The 17,861-nt window shown below is 38.1% G+C and overlaps 1 protein-coding gene across 1 annotated transcript in view; it reads left to right on the top strand.

Annotated features, from left to right (window-relative positions):
• disp3 (dispatched RND transporter family member 3) overlaps positions 1-17,861 on the top strand; it is a 45,384-nt gene that overhangs the window by 24,021 nt on the left and 3,502 nt on the right. Inside the window, exons 6-19 of the mRNA XM_046872120.1 lie at positions 1,417-1,577; positions 2,470-2,609; positions 2,747-2,838; positions 5,715-5,864; positions 6,659-6,820; positions 7,097-7,237; positions 8,568-8,704; positions 10,004-10,173; positions 13,745-13,875; positions 14,300-14,475; positions 15,604-15,730; positions 15,937-16,082; positions 16,184-16,343; positions 16,509-16,622. Of these exons, the coding sequence (XP_046728076.1) occupies positions 1,417-1,577; positions 2,470-2,609; positions 2,747-2,838; positions 5,715-5,864; positions 6,659-6,820; positions 7,097-7,237; positions 8,568-8,704; positions 10,004-10,173; positions 13,745-13,875; positions 14,300-14,475; positions 15,604-15,730; positions 15,937-16,082; positions 16,184-16,343; positions 16,509-16,622 (2,007 nt within the window). The remainder of the gene's footprint in view (positions 1-1,416; positions 1,578-2,469; positions 2,610-2,746; positions 2,839-5,714; positions 5,865-6,658; positions 6,821-7,096; positions 7,238-8,567; positions 8,705-10,003; positions 10,174-13,744; positions 13,876-14,299; positions 14,476-15,603; positions 15,731-15,936; positions 16,083-16,183; positions 16,344-16,508; positions 16,623-17,861) is intronic.

Genomic DNA, 17,861 nt, shown 5'->3' with positions numbered 1-17,861 from the left:
ATCAAGCTGTATTTAAAACAGGTCTTTACGCGGAATAATGGAAGGCTTTTAATATTAAATAGAAAATATTCAGGTGTAATGATGCCACCGTTTTGTTTAAATATAAAAGTTATTGGAACCATAACAGAAAACAAATTGACAAGTCATGAGCCTTTACTGTATCGGATAGCTAAAAACACTGGAGACTGTAAATGAGCCACATGCTTCCAGACGTTTAGCATCGCAAAAGATTTAAACAGAAAGGGTTTAAATAAGCTGTAATAGCAATACTAAAAATATAAGGCGGTTTTTTTTTCCAGAATTTCCAAACTTGAATGTCATCAACTCATCAAGCTTTTTTTTGTAAATCGTGTATCCTTTCTTGTTTACTGAAAGTCCTTTAACCCTTCATAGAATCATATGTCCTTCCCCTTTAGTCAATTCCATGTCCTTTCCCATTCAGTGATTTCAGTGTTCTTTCACCCTTCAGTGTCTCCCTTTAGTAAATCCAGTGGCCAATCCCCTGTAGGGTCCTTTCACCTTCAGTTAACTGGTGTCCATTTTCCTTCAGGGAATTCCCTGTTCTTTCCCCTTTTTTTAGTGTATCCCATATCCTTTTCCCTGCAGTGAATACTGTGTCCTTTCCCTTTCGGTGAATCCCATATTATTTCTCCTTTAGTGAATCCTGTGTCCTTTCCCCTTCAGTGAATTGGGGTCCTTTCTCCTTTAGTACTGTAAATCCAGTATTCAGGGTTTAGTAAATCATTCTGTGAATGCAAAGTCCTTCTTCCTTAAAGTGAATGCAATGTCCTTTACCCTTCAAAAGTTTTCATTTGACTATTGACTATTAATGTATTTTTTGCCGGTTTCATTGCATCTTAAATGTTGTAACTATATTCAACAAATGCTCCCAAATTCCACCCATTTAAAGTCAACTGATGTTTATAACTCTATATAAACACAGTCACTTCACCATGGATTTAAAAAATTCTAGTTTTGAATAATATAAAGTTGGTGCTGTAGGTCATCTTTTAACTGAAATATTGCCCAACAACATTCTCCTAAATTGATTCCATAAAACTGAAATACTATCTACAGTACATCTCTTATAAAGTCTGTCCTCCACTATTACATTGTCAGTATTCAGCCAACCGTATTCAACACATGATCATCACAAAATAAGAGCGACTGCTGCAATCAAATTCTTTAACGGCTCAGCACAAGGCGAAGAGTTTCCAATTTCGAAAGCACTGTAGCTTGGGGAAATTCCCAAATCGCAGAGTTTTCTATTGACATGAAGCCTTTATTAGAGGAAAAAAGCTCTATAAGGCACAGAAAGCCTTCTTTTGAATGGCTGTAGAACTCTTGTGCTTCTTAAGCCTATTTCATTCAAATAAAATCCTCTCAATCCTTTTTCCTTTTCTCATTTTTTCCTAGGGGTGGATGATGTGTTTGTGTTTATCAGTACATTCAGGCAGGCAGCTCATGTCGCAGGAGCTGAGCAGCGTATGATCCATACGGTAAAGACGGCAAGCCGAGCCACCTTCCTCACCTCCTTCACCACAGCAGCCGCCTATGCAGCCAACGCCTTCTCTCAGGTACTGATACAACAGCTTGAACCAATATCAGCTGCGCCACTGACCATTGATCATTTCCATTTATGGTTGGCCCAGGTTACTGTATTAATTGAATCAATTTATGTTCATCCAAACATTTTTTTACTTTGGTTTTATACATTTAAACAGAAACAATGGTCTTAACATTCCTCAACAATAGCTGTGGCCCAGTGGCGTACAAAATGGGGAGGTGGAAAAAGAAATAAAGACAATTTTTAATAAATATGTTGCGCTTTGTGTCTTTTGCCTAACATCAAAGACACTCGATGTGTAGGAATCGATTGCTTAAAAGGACTTGGATAAAAGCCTGCTGTCTGAATACAAATAACTACCACTTTGAAAATCCAATAAAGAATTATACAAAAATACAAAATGATTGCTTTTGATTTGAAAATATATATCTATTTATTATTTAAGTATAAAGAAAAATTCTGATGTCTCAAAACATTCTTAACATCAAATACTTTGGATTTTTTTCTTAATTAAGCAATAAAATGGGCCATGACGCCACAGTGTTAAAAGTCTCCTGGACCATAGTAGAAAAGACAACGAGAAGTCTCGATAATTGACTGTATAGAATAGATAAATACTCCAGGTAATGCAAATGGGACACACTTTTGAATCTCAGAAGATTGAGAGTAATTAAATAAGCTGTAATAACACCGCAATGAGACATTAATAAAATGATCAGGTGTTTTTTTTTGTTTGTTTGTTTTTTAGACTTTCCAACCTTTAGCTCATGTTTATTCAGTACATGAAAATGAAAATAGTGGGAATTATAAAACATGACAAGAAAGACACAAAAGAAGTTGCATAATTTGAAGTATATTTGACACTCAGCAGCTTGGCTCCTCTTTATACATTATGTATGCAGATACCAGCGGTGCATGACTTTAGTCTGTTCATGTCTCTCATCGTGAGTTGCTGCTGGCTCTGGGTGTCCATTCTAATGCCTGCTGCTCTCTGCATTTGGAATCGGTGCACCCCTGCCCACTCTAACGCCTGTCCAAAATGGTAACGTACTCACAAATGTTTTTCTGATGCTAATAATGTTAAGTAATGTGTGTTTATCATTTGCCTTTATCTAATATAAGTAAGACAATATTCTACTTTCACATACTTCTATATTATTGTTATTTTTATTACTACAGGTGGAGTACACTAAATACACTCTCAGGCAATCTCAGCCCTCTTTCAGATGAGGATGATGATGTGGCTCTTTTGACCGTAGAGACAGATCCAGGTGTGTTTCATCAGTTATGGTTGATTAAATTAGAAAAATCTGAATCTTCTATATGAAATATATGAATTGGTTGGTTTATCAGTTTAAGGGGTGTCACCCTTTCAGCATGCAAGATGTCTGAGGAGACCTGCTGTGAATATGGTTTTAGCAACTGGATATAACATCATGCCAGAGTTTAAACGGATTATCTGTTCCTGTGCGCGTCGACGAAACAGGCCACTTGTATTTTGACTTCGATTTAATTGAAAGCTGCGTTATGTAAAGAGGGACGCTAAAGCAGCTCTATAATCAGTTCTTTAATCATTTTGCGTTTTGTGGAGAGGTCACGCAATAGAGAGATTTTCACGTGATACGATTTCGGAGTTTAGAATTCACCAAATATGAACTTTGGAACGCAGTGAAAATGCGAAACGTCTCCAGAATTTGCCTACGTATAAATGGAAGTTAAAGGTATGAAAATTGGAGCATGAACGCCCCCTTTAAAAGTCCATGCATATTCAGATTCCCTTGTCCTTGTCCTTGTCCTTGCCCTTGCCTTGTGACCATATTCACTGATCAGGCATAACTTTATGGCCACCTGCTTATTATTGTGTTAGCCCTCGTTTGCTGCCAAGACATTTCTGACTTGTTGAGCATTAACAGCATTAATTTCATCAGCAACTTGGTGAGCCATCAATGAGCCATCTTAGCCACCTATGACCCTGTCACCGGTTCACCACTGTTCCTTCCTTGGACCACTTTTGATAGATACAGACTGCAGACTGGGGAACCCCACAAGAGCTGCGGTTTTTGGGATGCTCTGACTCAGTCATCTAGCCATCACAATTTGTCAAACTCACTCAAATCCTTATGCTCGCCCCTTTTTCCTGCTTCTAAAACATCAACTTTGAGAACAGAATGTTTAATAAAGAGATGATCAATGATATTCACTTCACCAGTCATAATGTTATGCCTGGTCGGTGTATACTAAGCTTAAATCATGTAGTATTGTGTAGTATCAGTTGTTGGTATAACTCATTGTAAATAAGTTAAGTATCGCATGTACACCTCCTTTTGCAATCGCCAGCCATTCATCCCTACTCAGCACTTATCAGTGCTTTTTTGATTTCAAACAAATCAATGATGGCACTCAATTCCCAGAATCTTATATCTCAACAGAAGTGATGAATGAGTTATAACACACACACACACACACACACACACACACACACACACACACACACACACACACATTAGTATGTCTGGCTGAATGAAAATCTCTTTTCACCTGTATGGCAGATGACACATGGTGATGTCAGGGAGGGTCACGTCAGCCCCATTCCCCTCGTCATTAATATCTCCTCTTAGTTCAGTAGGTTGCTCTCTAAAAAGCTATGACTGCTCTGATGGAAAGCTTAGTACAGTATAATACCTCGTTCCTCTCTGTCAGCAGACATTTTGCTTTTATTCAACTGATAAGGTTCCAGACAGACAGAACGATTGGTACATCCTGGATGTCTATAAAGTGAGTAATGGCATAGTGTGGCTTCGATCTGATAATGAGAAACAAGCCACAGATTTGCTCAAAATATACAAATGATAAACAAATTTACACTACATGGAGAAAAACCTTTGGGACACCTGACTTTTCCATCCATATGTGGGTCAACCCCAAACTGTTACCACAAAGTTAGAGGCTGTAGGATGTAGTAGCATGAAATTTTTTCCTTTACCTGAAATAGGGGAACGAAACCTGTTCTAGCATGACAATGCCCCATTGCACAGAGCCAGATCCATGAAGATATGCTTTACATGGATCAGAGTGAAAGATTTCCGGCTATAAAGCACTGACCTCAACCCTATTGAATACCTTTGGGATGATTTGGAACACTGACTGCACCCCAGGCCTCCTCACCTCACATACATCAGTACCAGACTAAATCTCCACAAACATCCTCCAAAATCTAGTTGAACATCTTCCCAGAAAAGTGGAGGTTATTATAACAGCAAATTGAGACTAAATGTGGAATAGGATGTTTACAAAGCAAATCTCATGGTCCATATAATGTATGTATGAGATTTTATTCCACTGAAGAGTTTGAAAGGTACAAATCAGAATGTCAAAAAAGGTCAAATCGAAACCATGAATGATTTCAAAACACACCTATGCAGAAAGTACTAGTGTTCAGACCACAGTGAGTCATGAATAAAATACCCAGTCGTCTAGCCATCACAATTTGGCTCTTGTCAAACTCAAATCATTACGCTTGCCCATTTTTCCTGCTTGTTACACATTAACTTTGAAGGCAAAGTGTTTGCTGCTTAATACTGTATATCCCACCCACTATCAGGTGCCATGATGAAGAAATCATTATTATACTAATTATTTACATAATGTGTCATACTAATTACTTACTGATTATAATGAGAAGGAAACTAACAACGCTTGTTTTTTAAAAAACGTGTTAAAAACAGGTCCCCTGCTAGATATTTATCATTTGAATTCAATAGAAATTTAAAAAACATAATAATAATAATAAGCGGATCCTAAATCCTTTTTAAAAGGATTTAAGCTAATACTATGTAAGCTGGCAGTAATAGGGAAAACTGAAAAGGCTTGATGTCCTGACAAGTATAAATATTCTTTTCGAGCATCAGTATGAAATGTCTAAAAAGTGTTCCACTGCTGTAATTCTCACTGGGTATTGAACTGCTTCTCTTTTTTAAATCAGTGCAGAAAATATGTTCGGTCACGCCAATATAACAAAACTGAATTAAAAAATATAACCCTCATTTTAAAACAAGTGAATTTTGTTTCCATGTCGTGCATTCGCAGCTGAAACATGACAATTATGACGGTTCACTGTGACGGTAACCTGCCTGTCAATCTGCCCCAGATCTCCAGGAATCCGAGTTTGATGCGGATCTGCTGCCTCTCCCAGATGCATCTGCAGAAGGGAACATCGGGTTGGTGAGTGCCAAGCTCCAGAGCGCACTGCGATCCTGGGTGGCTGAGCCCGCGGTGAAGAGACGCAAGGCAATTATAGGTGAGACTGAAATCCTGAAAAAAAAAAAAACACTGAAAAAAAAAGATTTTAAATGGCTATTAATATTTCGGATGGAGGGAAAATACAAAGCTGTAAAACAAGTAGCTGACTGAAGGTTTTGATAGATTTTTACAACCAAATAAAATTGTAGCTACATATTACATATATATGTATTTTATACATATTTCTGATGCTATTTTTTAAGCATTATTGTATATATAGTCCCCCCCCCCCAAGCATGTTTTATAATTAGCCTTAATATTTACTTTTATTTATTGACATTTACAATCCTGCCATAAAACTGAGCACCTGAGGGAAAGGGTTGTTGCTCAGGGGGCCAGCACCGGCATCTTGGTGGTGCTGGGATTTGAACTCAGAACCTTCCGATCCGTACATATTTTGCCATCATGCTTATATAGTAAGATAACAACTATGTTAATAGTTAATATTAAAACATTAAATATTATGTTATGTATAATGTTATGTTAATATTCACTTATTAAATAATATATATTGGATAGCTAAAATATATGATATTTATTTATATTTTAAATATTGTTTACATATTTATTTGTATATATTTTTACATAATTAGTTGTATATATTTAAGTTTATATATATATATATATATATATATATATATATATATATATATATATATATATAATGGAAAAACTTTCCTGCAGTTACACAAGATTTCAGTGTAATGATACATTTATAAAACTCGCCCTTACCAGAAAGTTTTAGTAGCGGTGTACCAGTAACACTGGTGTTTTCCGTTTTCTCTTTCTCAGCTCTATACATTGTGGTCCTGCTTGCTTCAGCATGTTGCTGTAGCCTCCTCAAACCGGCCAGTCATGCACCTGCCCTCTTCCACCACAACACCAACTTACAGCAACTGCTGGATCTCCGTAGCAACCTGAGCGCCCAGGGGATAGCCTGTCACATGTGTTCGGGTGAGAAGCGACTACACTGCTACACATCTCATTTCCTTCCTATCTCCTTCACGTTACCTCAGAGGAGCTCTCGCATTCTTTCATAACGATGCTCAGGAACCTAAAGACAGAATAAATCAGTAATGAATAATTCAGAGGGGCTAGAAACTTGCTCAATGCTGATACGTAACTGACTTTGACACCACTTTGCCCCAGAATTCGAGGCTTTTGTTACTTTTATTTCTGCTGTGCTGCATTATGGATGGCGCTTAAATGGTTTCACTTTGTGTCCCGTAGGAGTGTTTATGGAAACACCTCACAGCTTGCACAGCAGTGTTCACGCCATGAGCTCCACATCAAGGAAAAACCCCCCGTCAAGCCGAGCAGAAGGGAGTCCGAGACAGCAAAATATCATTAACGGCACACGCAGTACAACAGGTCTAATTTATACTGCACAGTTAGAATTACATTGTAAACACCTGTTTATAGCTTGAAAATACGATACCAATGTACATTACATTGCCAAAAATATGTGGACAGTCGACCATCACGCTAACGCATTTCCAGTATTTGGCAGATGTCCTTATACAAAGCAAGATTTATCCCATTCATACAACTGTTTTTAACAGTTTCAGGGTTAAGGGCCTTGTTTAGGGGCCCAGGAGTGGCAGCTTGGTTTGGTTGGGATTTGAACCCGTGACTTTTATATCCAAAGCCCAGTGCCTTAACCATTTAGCTACCACCTCCCCACTAGAGTTTGGTGTGTCCTTGGTGAGATTTATGCTCATTTACATTTGCAGGATTTGGCACACACCTTTATCCAGAGCTACTTACAATTATTTCATTTTTATAAATGAGCAGTTGAGGGTTAAGGGCCTTGCTCAAGGGCCCAGCAATGGCAACTAAGTGTTGGTGGGATTGGAACTCATAACCTTCTGAGCAGATCGCCGCCCCAGTAGCCTCCACCTCCCCACCCCATTTTCCTTCCCTGAAATGTTGCCACAAAGTTGGAGGTGCAGAATTTCTCCTCACTAGACTAAAAAATTCCAGCATGGCAGTGCCCTTGTTCAAGAAACAAGCTCCATGAAAACATAGTTTGCCATGGTTGGAGTGGGCGATTTTTTTGATAAAAGCCCTGACCTCAACCACACTGAACACCATAGGCATAAACTGCACCTCACACCTCCTCACTCAACATAACATCAGTGCCTGATCTTACTAATGCTCCTGTGGCTGAACAAACACAAATCTTTACAGCCATGTTTGGGAATGTTTTCCCAGAAAAAATCAAGGTTGTTATAAATGTAAATGGTCCTCGGTCTAAAAAAGGATATTCAAAAAGCCAGAAATAGTCAGGTGTCCACAAACGTTTGACAATATAATGTATGTTTAGAATGTCATGTGCAATTTCACAGCAAAGAAGTGTAATTAGTGACACCCACATGCCTCTATAAAAGGTAAAGTTCATAAAACCGCAAATGACAAAATGGCAATTAATTGGCACTGTTGCCATTAAATTAAATTAAAAGTCTAGACTTATTTAATGCTTTCTTTAAAAATATATATATATAATACCACATTTGTGAACAATGTACAAATAAATACATTCATATCTAGTTAAAGTAGTTAAAAAATAATAATAATAAAATAAATCAGGGTCTGTATGTAAATAAGGTCTAGCATTTGGAATATCAGTGAAGTTCATCATATTAAGGCTCAGCAGGTGGTTGTGTCCATAAATTAAAAGCTTAATTTATCTTCCCTACAGATGGCCTACTGACGGTTTTTGTGTCTAAGCTGGAGGTAGATGCACCTGTTACCCTCTACCGCTACTCTCTAAGTGCCAGCATGCCTGCTCCCTGGAGAGCACTGAGCCCCAGGCATGGAGACGTGCCATCATTTCAGGTCCACACACACACACACACACACACTCAAGCCTAGGCATGTCTCACTGGTTAATGCATATCAGGCACACCAAGGGATCCTCAAACCTTTTGTAGGCCGGGAATAAATTCCACTGACGCACACAGTACCAACTTTTTGCTTCAAATATTTAAAACTTTGCAGTATGTCATGCAAAATGTCAGTTTTATTAAAACCATGGAGCTTCCGATTCCTGAATATTCAACCTTATTTTTTGTAGTTAAACCTACTGTGTGTTATTAAAGTGACCAGCTGAACAGACTAATATCTAAAAAAAATAAATAAATAGGAATCCCCAGGGCCAGTTGTAATTAGATGGTCGTTTGTGGTCATGAAATATTGGCTCAGAATGATGCAGTTGCAGCTTTTAATGGAGAGAAGGAAGAGGAAATCCATAATGTTTAATCAAAAGCAGTAGCAAAACGGATCAAAACCCAAAATATCAAACACGAAAATAACAAGGATTCTAAATGAATCTTAGGCTTTTTAATTGAGTGGTGTGTGTGTGTGTGTGTGTGTGTGTGTGTGTGTGTGTGTGTGTGTGTGTGTGTATATATATATATATATATATATATATATATATATATATATATATATATATATATATATATATATACACACACACTGACCAGGCATACCTTTATAGCTACTGATCAGGCATAACATTATGACCTCCTGCCTAATATTGTGTTCAACCCTTTTTGCTGCCAAAACAGTTGCAATCCATCGAGCATGAACAGCATTAACTTCTTTAGCAATTTGAGCTACAGGAGCTCATCTGTTGGATCGGACCACATGGACCAGCCTTCGCTCCCCACATGCATCAATGAGCCTATGCCCCTGTTGCCGGTTCACCACTATTCCTTCCTTGGAGCACTTTTGCTAGATTCAGACCAACTATTGCTCTATAAGAGCATAGATACACAGCGCATTCGGATAAACAGTGCAGTATAAAGTGTGAGTTATGAACTATGGCACAGCTTTAAGATGTTCTGACAGAAGTTAGTGCAAAGTGATGGAACATATTATAAAATGCATGAGCATCGTATAATCTTTCCAGTCAAATCGTCCCGGTCTTTAAAAGAGGTTAATGTCTGCATTGCTTTATGAAAATCCATAAACTTCATTGCTTATGCCTGGCTGGAGAAACTGTACGTGATTTCACTTAAGCACTTGTTTTGTAAACTGTCAATCTCTGTCGGAAAAAAAAATCGATAATAGCTCGTAAACACCAGTTCATAAATGCGCCGGCTTATGATGGTTTTATTATTATTGCAACAGGCTTATAACAGTCACCATGGCAACTTTAGCGCACGGCTTACAGTGTGCGTGTCGCATGCCTACCATCCTCGGCCACGGTGGATGTTGACCTTGGGGTCATGCGACCCTCGCCATGGCTGGAGGTCAAACTTCAGCTTCTTTGTGGCGCCTAGCGAGCAGAAGAACAGCAGGTAAGCAGAATTGTTTTTTATACGTTTTTCTCATGTTGAAGTCTTTGGTTTAGCAAAAAAAAAAAAAGGTTTGTTCAAGTCAGATGGTGAAAGACACTGCAGCACATAATGTAATAATTGAGTACTATAAATGGCCAACAAAATGGATATACTGTAAGAAGTGATTAAAGTGCAGTTTTTCAATGAGAGAATGTTAATTCCTTGAACTTACAATTAAGTGATAAATGATGTGTTTAATGCAAGAATCTGCCAAAAAGTAATGCACTTTAGACACTAGAAACTGGAGAAACACTTGTCTGGGTCAAGAGTGTGGAGTCAATCCAAATTATTCCAAACATAAAGATAATAAACCACTGGATTCATGCTTCTTTAGACTTTCCAGAGGCCAACATAATAGAAGGGGTTAGTTTGCACCAGAGATGGGAAGTAACAAAGTACAAATTCTTCGTTACTGCACTTACAGATTTTTTCTGGTATCGGTACTTTACTTCACTATTTACATTTTACTTTCACTCATTAAATCTTTACACAAATATCTGTTCTTTTAACTGCACACAATTAACCCTCTGAGGTCGACAAACACGCCAGTGCATTTTGTAGCATTTTTTTCCTCATAACGCTGAAACGAACTTAAATTTATCTGACTTTTTGGATCCTACAGATAAGAGCAATACATAATTCTATAAAGGGTTTACTTTTATTTGTATACACATAATAACAAAACGCTGTGCTTTTGTAAAATAAAGAAAACAGACAGGGGGCGCTCTCTGCCATCTCTGCCATCGCTCCTCAAAGGCACATAAATAAAACAACCTGAATCTAAGTGAATACTTGCCTCACAGACATAGTAAATATAGAAATAGAAAGCTTAAGATGCCTACATGTAAATAAACAAAAATGAAACAATAGAATACAAATATTCTCTGATTATGTAATCCTTATGATAGAAAAGGGTACGGTTTCTCCGGTATTACCTCATTAACCGTCCGTGTGGAAACATAGCAAAGGTCCTTTTTAAGGTCCACCATAATTACTTTAAAACATTTACAAGAATATTTTGTCTTCATGCTCTGTGTTGAGTCTGGTTTCACTAATAATAAACATACATACATAAAGAATCAATATTTGTCCATGTGCATGTCGATTAAAGTATTTAAAAGTATTGAAAAGTATAAATTTAAGGTACATTTAGAACAGATAAAAATGTGCTTAATCGTGAGGTAACTAATGACAATCATGCGATTAATGTGAATTAAATATTTTAATCGATTGACAGCCCTGATATTAATATGATGTGAGGTCCATTTACCAGCGTGACACTAAAACCGTTAGTAGTAAAGGCTACTTTTTACATGTCAGAGTCCAAACATCGTTACTTTACCGTTAATAAAAAAGTGTATTCAGTACTTTAACTTTTACCAGAGTCTTTTAAAACATGAGTATCTGTACTTCTTTCTAAGTGAAGGATGTGTGTACTTTTGCCACTTTTGGTTTGCACAATTCTTTAGCAGGTCCTGAGCATCCTTTTTGCCCTGACGGAAAGTTTGATGTCAGCCTGCATCACTGCTTTTCTTGACACAGAAAGGCCTGGTGTCACATGACATGGAAGCTCCTCCAAGTGTGTTGGCACTGTTAAACAAATTACCGGGGCTAATGAAATATTCACTTGTAATTAGTGTAATTAAAAGAAATTTGGACGCTGAGCAATTAAGTGATACAGACGGTAACTGTGGCTGATCTGTGTAAATTGGCAGCATTATTTAACCCAGTGGATGAGACAATTCCAAGTGAGTGGGTAGGTGAGGGGGTAGGTGAGGTTGTGGGTGAGGTTGTGGAAGGGCGTTTCCTAGGTTTTATATATGTTTAAGTGAGGTTTAAGGGTCAGGGTTCAGTAATAGTGTATTTAAATGTAAAGTTCTACATCTAGTACCTAATCATGAGTCTTGAACAAACCTTTGCCAAGAAGCTTCTGACTGGACAGTGAGGTGGTTGCAAAGGCAACCTACTTGGGTCTTTGACTAAGAAAAGGGGTAATATAGTGAGCCATACCTGAGATTGGATTTCACTTATGGACCTGCGCCACAATTGTCAAGGATAGGACAATAGTATTAAGTTTATTATTCAGCTCTGGAGGCTGGATATTTTTGGAGAATAAAGATCTAGTTTTGCATTCTTGGATGGAATGATGTAGAACAGGGTCACGTTGAATGTGTTAAAGGACACAAAGGAATTATGGTGAATTACATGGACAGTACAGTACATAATTTATGTATGCATAATCTAGGTTTGTATGGATAATAATATGGGTCATATACATATGAAATCTGCTCTTAACCCATTGAGGAGTAGATTGATGGAAAGGGCTAGGTAAAAGATGATGAGAAAAAGGTATACGTACGACTTTTATTATTTGCAGATCACTGAGATAGCACTGTTTAATCAACTTCTACAGCGAAAATGTCAGCAACTAGGATCAGAGCAGAAATAAAATGGCATTTGAGCTCTATTCCTGTTCTGCCTCAGGGATCCAGGTAACCCACATATGGGATTTGTTGGGCAGGGCTGTGAGAGGTACTTCTGGGGTAGTGAATTTATGGATGAAGTGATTTAAGCATTCAGCATGTCAGTGGATTTTAACAAACCGGGTTGTTGTTTAATTCAAATGGCATAACCATGAATTTATGGGTAATCAAGGTGTTGGATTGGGTGCAAGATGTATACCACCATAGATGAAGTCTCTGGAATTGAAAGGATGAACCATTCTTAGGGCGACAATCATCAGAAAGCCTATCAGTGGAATCCTATAATGAATGATCTCTTTAATATTTTCCTTCAGGTTCGCATAAATTACCATGCAAATGGAGCAGTCAAGGAGTACACTTTAGGATATTTTCTTAATGATAACCATTGAAGCAGGTGTTCAGATCATTTAAAGTGACGTAATCAGTACTGCAGCTCCTTGTTCAAGGAAAGGTTTATAGCTTACTCAAGGAAATATTAAAATACTAAGATAAGGAAATGGCAAAGAAATCTTCAATATATACAAAAATGCAATGCATATTCAGTGACCATGGGTCTGTGGGAAAGGGCTCTTTATTAGGGGGCTGAATATTGAGGCCCCTGTTATCTTATGAATGGTGTTTGCCAAGGTTAGATTCAGATCCAGAATCTGGTAAGTTACTATTAACATTCCAGATCATTATTTATACTTCTGGAGAATTGGCATGCATGGCTTAGGTTATGGCCATGGATCAGGAAGGGAAGTAGAATCAAAAGTTGTAGGAAAGATTTCGCTACCATTATTGATGGCTAGTGAAATTTTACAGAAAGATTCGACAGCTCTGGAAACTTAATAGAGTTTTTAATTAACCACAGTAAGGTCACAGGTGAAAGCAATTAATCTTGATTAGGAAACATCTTCCTCTTGTGGCCAACAGAGGAACTGGGAACTGGTCAGATTGAATACTGTCTCAGGTGCATATTACACAAAGCCTTTGTTGTTGTTTACAATCTGAATGTTCCATACAATTTGTTATGAACTGTATATAACTGTGTGCTTTCCCCATTTCAGGAAGTTGTACTTTGCCCAGAATGCCCTAAGCCCATACCCTAGTCGTGTGTGTGATGGACCCCCAGGGTGTATGGTCAGTTCTGGGCATGACGGACCCACTCAGGGCAGTTTCTACACCCCTGTGCCTGCAGGTAGAACGTTTTCTCAAACAGATATAAACTCATTTCAAACATCTCTACTATTGAATTTTGTTGGGTTCAAAAACAGGAGGGAGGACACTTGAATTTGTTCATGCATTGGATATTCAAATTCACTTCAAATTAGACTATTTAATATAGTGCTAGACCTAAACATCTATCATACCTTTTCTCTTAATTTCCTAGACATCTTTCCATTAGCAAATCTAACCTAAAAATGTATACAGCACAGCAGCTTTCCAAATCTTCAAGTAAAGTCCTCCATCCTAACATATACATGACATATACAGGTTACATATATCTCAAAGTTGAAAGGTTCCAGAACTATCACGTAATATCCGGATGCTGGTTTGTATATATAATCTCAATAACTCTTCTTTAGCTAAATGATCATTGAGATTATGTTCGTCTTTCTCAGTCCCTAGAGAGGTGAAGAGTTCAAAGACGTCTGGATTTAACCCGTGTAGTGGAGGTGGATGTGGAAAGCCAGCAGTCCGCCCCCTGGTGGACACCGGAGCCATGGTGTTTGTTGTATTTGGGATACTCGGGGTCAATCGCACTCAGCATTCAGACAACCATGTTATTGGAGACCTGGTGAGCGCACACATGCATTCCTTGCTTATACCTATACCACCTTCTAGACCTGGATTGTGTTTGACAGAACTAAGTGGTAGTCACAGTACCTTAAACAATGGTCTACTAACTTAGATATATAATCACATTTTGAACGTACTATTTGTTGCTTTTAAATCTTTTTTTCTTTAATTGGTTTCTAGTTTAGCTATGAATCTATGTTTTCCCTCGTGTATAGACGGGTGACAACATGTAAAAAACAAGGGCTGTTTGAATGGTTTTAGAAGAATCTCCAAATCCCAGTTACCAAATCCTTACCTAGCTGAACACCATTTGGGAAATGTATTAAACAGCACTCGCCACCAGCACCGTTTCTAAGCATAGGCAAACTAGAAGGTCCCCAGGGAACAACCAACTGAGGCATTTAAATTATTCATCTGTTTTTCTGCTGAAGTTCAATGTACAGTATATGTTTACATATTTCAATCCAGGCAATTTTGTAATGATCATTAAATATGTTTAACTTCATTTATGGAAGGTTGCGGAAAATTTGTATGCTGTGGGGATGCAACATTGTGGTGGGAGAGAAGAGCCATTGGGGTGGGGGGGCAATAGGAATCTTGCCTTGGATGCAAAGGCTAGAAATGGCCCCGTTCCCCACAACCATCAAAACACCAAGTCGGGAAATATCTTTAAGGTGAATGGTATTCATGGCACCAATTTGCTTCTGGAGACTTCTGGGACTAGAACCTGACACTTTTCTGACTATTTTATCAAATTTGAATAGAAATTAAATCAGCAAAGCAAAAAACGAATTTGTTAATGTGTGGCTACAGAGAAGACCTACATCACTTGGTTTTAGTCACAGCATTAGGGGTATTTAACATTTCTGCATTTTCCATGCTAAATTACTTGATACGTTGAATAAGATGGAATCAGATAACGTTAAAGACAAAAGTCTAATCCATGTCTGTATACTGAAATTAAGAATTAAAGCTTTTCTAACTGTTATTTTATATACAGTAGAGATACCGCTTTTGTTTTTTTGCTATATTGTTAACGTCATCAGGTCACTGTGCACATCTGGCTTTGATTTAGTCTACATTGCAATTTTTTGTAATTATTTTTTATTGCCTTCCCCCTACAAAGGGCAGTGTGATCTACGATCCTGACTTTGATCTCTTCAATGAAATTGGTCACTTGTGCCGACTCTGCAAAGCCATCAGTGCCAATACACAACTTGTCAAGCCTGGCGGGGCACAATGCCTGCCTTCAGGTGAAAAGGACAAACACACACATTGCTGACACACACAAGAAAGGAGGTATCTACGGAGTCACACATTTCAGGAAAATAATCAACTACTAGACAGAAAGAATAACTCTGCTTGCCAACGATCTATATCGCACCATCCGGTTGTTAATTATTTTCCAATAACGGGGGAACGTCCTGTTGTGTTGTATTTCTTATTTCATCTGATCCAGGCAACAGTCTCACATCCATCCTTCCTCTCCTCCACCCCGAGTGTCAGTCTCTTCCCGAGCCTAATCTCCTGCCTGGCCAGCTCTCCCATGGTGCAGTGGGTATGCAGGGGGGGCGAGTACACTGGATCTCCATGGCGTTTGAATCAGTGAGTTTAGCATAACTAAAGGAACGTTCATTGTTTAATATTGCGGCATGAGTACATACTCACTGTCCGATTGTCTCATTTGTATTCCACTTGAAACCCAGACCACCTACAAAGGAAAGTCCTCGTTTCAAGCGTACTCAGATTTTCTACAATGGGAGAGCTTCCTGCAGGAGCAGTTAGCATCTCTCCCACAAGGTTCAGCTCTGCGACGGGGCTTCCAGACCTGCCAGCACTGGAAGCAGATTTTCATGGAGATTATAGGTACATGAAAGAGGGAGTTGGGGGATAAATACAAGACAGAGACAATACATAATGCAGTCTACCCTCATAAATGGTTATAATAAATTGCAATTTAAAGCAATTACATACTATTTAGTTCAGTTTACCAAGCTCAAATTAATGTCTGTGCCATTCTCTTAACTGTAGGTGTGGAGAGCGCACTTTACAGTCTGCTTTTGTCCTTGGCCATCTGTATAGCATCCGTTGCTGTGTTTACTGTCCATCCTCTACTGTTGCTGCCTATCCTGCTTAGCATTCTGGGTAAGACACCTTGGCCTCTCTTCAACTTGCCTCAGCAATGTTCTCTTGGCCAGTGTCCAGTGGTGGACAAAGTTCACTTTTTCTGCACTTGAGTAAAAGTATAAATCCTCTGCTTAAATAATTAAGTTCAAGACTATTTCTATTGCACTTTTTACAATGGACATGGTCACAAAGCAGCTTTACAGAACTTAAGAATATTAGTGAATGATGTGTTTTTATCCCTGATGAGCAGCCTGGGGCAAGGAAAAACTCCCTAAATGAATGAGGAAGAAACCTTGAGAGAAACCAGACTCAAAAGGGAAACCCATCTTCATTTGAGTGATATCAAGGATGCGATTATAAATCTTAAAACACAGTCAGATATTCCTCCAGTAAAAGTACTTCTTTTACATCTCCACTTGAGTAGTTGATTTTGACTAGACATTTGTATCTAAAGGAAGTAGTACTGATCTGTATTATATCAATATTTGAATAATTGATGCAGTTCAGTGTTCCGTTCTTTTGCACACCATACCTTTTTAAAAAGTGAGTTATCAATAGTTACAGACATGCACTCAGAAAACCCTTGCACCAAGCTCCTCATTTTAAGCAATTTATGTTTTCACTTCAATGAAATGTACTGAAATGCAGTACTGCCTATTCAAATGTAATGAGGTAAAAGTTTCCCAAAAGGAAAATACATGTAAGTAAAGCTAAAAAGAGGAGAGAAACCCTGTACTCCTGCTTATAATAATAATAATAATAATAATGTGGCAGCATGCATGTGGCAAAACCATACAGATACAGGTTACAACTAACAACTCTGTACACCCGTGGTGAACAGAAAAGCATCACACTTTGATTCTTGAGGGAGATGGGCTACAACAGCAGAAGACCACATCAAGCTTCATCCTGGCAGTCAAGAAGTTTCTACTTTACTATGTAAAGTAGAAACTAGGCAGATTGTGAAAATAGTACCTGATTTTCTGACCAGATAATTGCAGACATTTAAGCAGGGGTACGGGTGTTCCTAATAATGTGGCCGGTTTAATAGCCATTTTTAACAATGGATATCCACTTTCATTTAACAAAACACTCTTGAAATGAATATTATTATATCAAATCTTTATATTTAAGGCTGAATGTATTTGTAGTGCGATTCACCCTTCATGAATCTTTTTTACTTGTAGTTAATTTATATGTTAATGTAATATAGAAAACCAAAAAAGTAATATGCAATGGGGAAATACATTTGCTATT

This window comes from Silurus meridionalis, chromosome 17 (assembly GCF_014805685.1).
Source record: "Silurus meridionalis isolate SWU-2019-XX chromosome 17, ASM1480568v1, whole genome shotgun sequence".
Lineage (NCBI taxonomy): Eukaryota > Metazoa > Chordata > Actinopteri > Siluriformes > Siluridae > Silurus > Silurus meridionalis.
This window is presented reverse-complemented; position numbering and strand designations above follow the sequence as displayed.